We start from the raw sequence: 5,142 nt of genomic DNA, 5'->3' as shown, positions 1-5,142 counted from the left end.
TTCATATTGGCCAGTCAGAACAATCTGTGCATGTCTGGCTTCCTCTCAGACCTTTGCTGCCTCTGTTCAGTACAGCTCTGCCTTTGCTTCATAGCACACTGCAGCATTTTATTTTTCAAATCAGTAGATCTACTTATTATAGAATCAGGTCATTTAGGATTTAATTGAATCACACCATGCCTCTGTCTTGCATAATAGCTATTTGGCCGTGCAGCTATTTGCTTGCACAAACATCGACTGAGTGGAAACCAAAGGATCAAAGCATTAGGCAACAATTTTCCCACCAATCTGAAGAAAGGAAAGAATTTGTTTAGTTTGTCCCTCACAACAGCCGTTTCCTAACTATGTCATAAAGCCGAACAACACTTCCTAGTGTTGTCCATCCAAAACGGGACTGAGTTTTGAGAGAAAGCGGCGATGGGAAGCAGTGGGACAATGCAGTGTTAACAGAGAAGGTGGGGTGGAGGGGGGGGGGTTAAACTTTCTTTAAATATCCTCTTTCACTGCAAAATGTCCCCATTCACATATCGGCAGCTTTACGGGAATAACAAAACAATATGGCAAAGTACTTGGCGGTAACACATGAGCATACGTGTCTTGTTTTGTTTCTGGTAATCCTTTGAAGAAAACGCCACAGCGCAGGATCACGGTGGCAGGCAGGGAGCCAGAATAGCCTGATGTTCTGTCGAAGGGTGAGGCGGATGAGGGTACGTGACTAAACATCTTGCTTCCTCTTTTCCAACGTCACATGGACTTGCACAAACATATCCTGCTTTGTGTCTGCAGGTTTCAGACGCATTGCCTCACCCAAAGCCTGAGGCTAAGCTGCAATGAGTTGGAATGAGACCAGATGAGAGGGAGGAATGAACTACTGGGACAACTCCTCCACTTCAAAAAGCCTCTCCACTTTTACTTCAGGGGATTTTGGCTGAGGTTATGCCACATGACCTGTTTCTAATAACATTTCTTTCTTTTTGCCTTTCTGTAAAACATGCCACACTAGAGTGGAGTCATTAATCTTGTTAAATCTTTCATACTAATATCTGTTGAGCTGCTTTGACTGCTAAAGTCGCTTGAAATGAGTCTGAATCGCTAATTCACTCCAGTGCCATTTCATTTCATTTCAGCAGTGGCAGATTTGGACTGCTCCGTGCACAAGAATATTAAAAAAAAAAAATATATATATATATATATATGTGGGCACAGCTACAGCAGGCTATATTCATGCTGTAACCCCAATCCATTCAAGTTCACAACACACTGGCTGGAAATCCCCACCTCATGACTGAGCTTCCTGGTTACTGGCTGGTGGAGGCGCCTTTTTTTCTTCTTCTTCTCCTCTCCCTCTCTCATTCTTTTCTTTAAACATTAACAAGCCAGGAAAATATTATCTAATCATAACTAAAAGGCTAACAGTGTACATCCTGAATTCACCCTGGTGAGCTGGCACAAATAAAAGAGAGAAAATGCGGGCTGTAAAGTCGCTCCAATAAGCCTGTAAATTGTGCCCATGTGCTACAATAACACATTTTTGAGACCCTCTGTATAAATATAAGATCTGCCATTGGATTACAATTGCTGTTTTTCTCAGGGTCGACCCACCTCATTCAGTGCACAGTAGTAGTAGCAGCAGCAGCTCACTGCGTCGAGGCGCGGTGCATTGAGAAAAACAAGCTGCAGCCTGAACCGGATAATGCTCTGAATTTAGGACAAAGCAGCAACCGGAGGAGCTTGAAAGTCGCTTTTTTTTTATTATCCCCTGGCGGTCTGTTGCTAACCTACAGCCATATTTCTTTTAGCAGCGTGCAGGCTGGTACCGGTGGACCTATTTTTTTTGCAGGTTTGATGATAATAATAACAGTAGCGTGGGTTATTCCGGAGTCGGAGGTGAAGCTGAACTGGGTGCCTTTTTTGTTGGCAGAAGCTCAGGTGATTAAGTTAAAATATTAAAAAAGGGAGAGAGAGAGAAAAGTGGTGAGTGACAAGAGGCTGCAGTAAAGTGGGGGGAGAGGTGGTGGTGGTGGTAGTGATGGTGGTGGAGGGGGGGTGGAGGGGTCTGTCGAAGAAATCAAGTCAATAGAAACTGAAGTGGATGTAGGCGCTTAGTGCTGTGACGTCACTTTCTACATTGAGCCAGTAGTAGAGGAGAGTCAGTGGAGATAGATAGAGGAGCGCCGTAGTAAAGTACACACCGTCATGAACTTCTCCCTCTAAAACTTCAACCTTGTTGCTCTAGAAGTCGGAGAGAGGACGAGATTACATTTTTTTGTTGTTGTTCGACTAACGGAAATTGCTCTTTATTCGCTTTCTTTTTGCGGGGGAGTTCGGGAGGAAGGAAAAAAAACAAGAGAGAGCGGGGGAAGAAGGCAACATTTTGGGTTTCTTTTCGGGGGGTCGACGACGAGCGCTATGTCGTCCGCGGCGGTCGCTGCTTCTTCCAGGAGGCAGTCGTGTTATTTATGCGACTTGCCCCGCATGCCTTGGGCCATGATCTGGGATTTTACCGAGCCCGTCTGCAGGGGATGTGTCAACTACGAAGGAGCAGACCGCATTGAGTTTGTCATCGAGACGGCCCGACAGCTTAAAAGGGCTCACGGTTTTCAGGAGGGCAGGTCTCCCGGGCCGGGGAAGTCGCAGCTCTCCGGGAAGGAGATCCAGGCGATCAACCACGCTGCGGGGGGAGATCCGGGCTCCCGGCCGCCGCAGCCTCTGGACCGCTACCCTCTGTCCGACCGCCCGCCCAGGCTGGGTCCAGAGTATCAGCCTAGAGGGCAGACAAACGGCATCCAGCTCCCTAATGGATTTCCTAAGCCTGACGAGCCACCAGAGCTGAACCGCCAGAGCCCCAACCCGCGCAGGAATAACACGGTGCCCCCGAATTTAGTGCCTTTGCCTAACGGGGGCTTGACCCCGGGGCATGCCGTCAACGGCAGGAACCCGATCGGGCTTTCCTCCACTCTGGCGGGCGGTAGTCCCGCCGACATGGGCAAGAGACCCGCCTCGGTCTCCAGCACCGAGCACGACAGAGAGCTGAAGGAGAAGCACAGACCCGACAGTCTCACGCCGGAGATCTCGGAGAGCCACAAAAACAGGGCAGACCCGGACTGGATGGGCAAAGGCAAAACGGTGAGGGACCTGATGGCTCTGCACACCACGTTCGAGACCAGGTACAAGAAGGACCATGTGCCCATGCCACAAAGAGCTATGGTCTATGAGCCCGGCCCCACTCTTTCCAAGTCAGGTGAGCATTAAAAGGCAGGAATATTTTATCTATACTGTGCATTTTTAAAATTGTAATTTTTATTACCGATTTATTAATTTTCCACCCAGGAATGTGTCAAGATGGTAAAAATGGTATTTATAAAGCCATGCCCTAATATTATAAGGGCTATAAATAAATTTTTTGAATCCTTTGCTGTGTTTGTTATTGTTTTGTAGCCTGTGGTGCAGCACGAATTGGCAAAATTCACATCTCCCTTTCAGGCTAATTGTTGATCCTTGTATGAGCTGTGCAACTCAACTGCTCTGTTTAACCCTTTCCTACCTCCAGACAGAGGAAAACATCCCCGGGGGAGCAACAAGAGAAAAGCATCACCTGAACCGGAGGGAGAGGCGACAGCTGCCAAGCTCAACGGAGAGGGACAGCAGTGGTTACCACCACCTACTGACGGACTGAAAATGCCTCCAGTTCCCCCGCCAAGCTTCGCCTCTCCCCCTTCCACAATATCCCCTCACTCCCGCACCACCCCACCGGAGGCAGCTCAGAATGGTCAGTCCCCCATGGCGGCGCTCATCATGGCTGCAGACAACGCAGGTGGGAACAGCTCTCCCAAGGACGCCAACCAAGTCCACTCCACCACCCGGAGGAACAGCAGCAGTCCCCTGTCGCCGTCCTCCATTAATCAGAGGAGGCTGGCGCAGAGAGAGGCGCCGAGTGCAGGCACCCCCCATGTGCCAGGCATGGACCAAGTGCACCCCCCACAAAGCATTCCGGACTCCTCTGTACCCAGCAGCATACCTCTGTGCTGCACGCTGTGCCACGAGCGTTTGGAGGACACACACTTTGTTCAGTGCCCGTCTGTGCCCTCTCACAAGTTCTGCTTCCCATGCTCAAGGGAAAGCATAAAGCAGCAAGGCGCCACGGGTGAAGTGTACTGTCCAAGTGGAGAGAAATGCCCCCTGGTTGGCTCGAACGTACCATGGGCTTTCATGCAAGGAGAAATCGCCACCATCCTTGCAGGAGATGTCAAAGTAAAAAAGGAGAGGGACCCTTGATTTTTTTCTTTTTTTTTTGTCTGAACACTTCTTTGGGGAGGGGAAGCAAAAAAATATGAGTATAAATATATAAATATCACATACATACCATTCAAACAAACTAACGGACTTGTACATATTGGACCCAAGGGAAGAGTATACTTCGTAAAACATGGTTGTATAATTTTTGATTTTTGAATACATTGTGTTTCTATATTTTTGAAGATAAAGGTATGTACTCATTATAATGAACTACGTTCCTCTTTGTTGATGTTTAACAAAAAATTCTTGATGTACTTCTAGGTCTGGTGGCAGTTCCTGTTTAACGTAGAATGTGACTAATGCTACTCTACGAGCACTTGGCAAAACTAAAAATGCTTTTAGCTGTACTTGTATGCACTTGTTTAAAAATTGCCAAATACAATTTCTGATCTTGTATGAACATATTGTCTGAGCTTGCTTCATTTTGAGTGAATAAGTGACACAAGGGGCTGTGGACAGATGACGAGATAGCGCTCTCGGCTCTGACATGCAGGCTTGTTGTTGTGACGGCTCAGGAGACTTGATTTACGCTGCACACAACACAGCACAACATGAGCAGGCTACTGTTTCAAGCTGCAGGACGGAAGAGCCTTTTTTTTTCTGTCTCTCTTTATGCACACATGTCTTATGTGATTCATGGAGAAGCTTGGCTGGGAAAAAAACAAGAAAAAAGAAAAAAAATACAAGACACACTGTCCTCGACTTTTGTGCATCGCTGTAACTGATTGCAGAACTAGGTGCCAAGTCATGTTCAGTCAGCTGGAATCTGTCGAGTCAGTAATGAAAACGTGCATGAATGTCAACATGATACAATAGTACAAACCACGCCGTGTGACCGCAAATTTG

The 5,142-nt window shown here is 47.4% G+C and overlaps 1 protein-coding gene and 1 long non-coding RNA gene across 2 annotated transcripts; both read left to right on the top strand.

Moving 5' to 3' along the window:
* Nucleotides 1-489: 489 nt before the first annotated feature.
* On the top strand, nt 490-1,892 carry LOC146561327 (uncharacterized). Its single transcript, XR_014894866.1, has 2 exons — nt 490-707; nt 787-1,892. It is a non-coding gene; the product is annotated as an uncharacterized LOC146561327 (long non-coding RNA).
* A 166-nt stretch (nt 1,893-2,058) lies between these two features.
* On the top strand, nt 2,059-4,696 carry irf2bp2a (interferon regulatory factor 2 binding protein 2a). Its single transcript, XM_085297320.1, has 2 exons — nt 2,059-3,241; nt 3,551-4,696. Exons 1-2 carry the CDS (start codon nt 2,410-2,412, stop codon nt 4,273-4,275), a joined length of 1,557 nt encoding a protein of 518 aa, XP_085153446.1. The 5' UTR covers nt 2,059-2,409; the 3' UTR covers nt 4,276-4,696.
* Nucleotides 4,697-5,142: the final 446 nt, after the last annotated feature.

The sequence above is a fragment of the Mchenga conophoros genome, linkage group LG13 (genome assembly GCF_057382185.1).
Source record: "Mchenga conophoros isolate Kocher_MC1m ecotype Shallow Benthic linkage group LG13, M_conophoros_male_GT1.1, whole genome shotgun sequence".
Taxonomy (NCBI): Eukaryota; Metazoa; Chordata; class Actinopteri; order Cichliformes; family Cichlidae; genus Mchenga; species Mchenga conophoros.
This window is presented reverse-complemented; position numbering and strand designations above follow the sequence as displayed.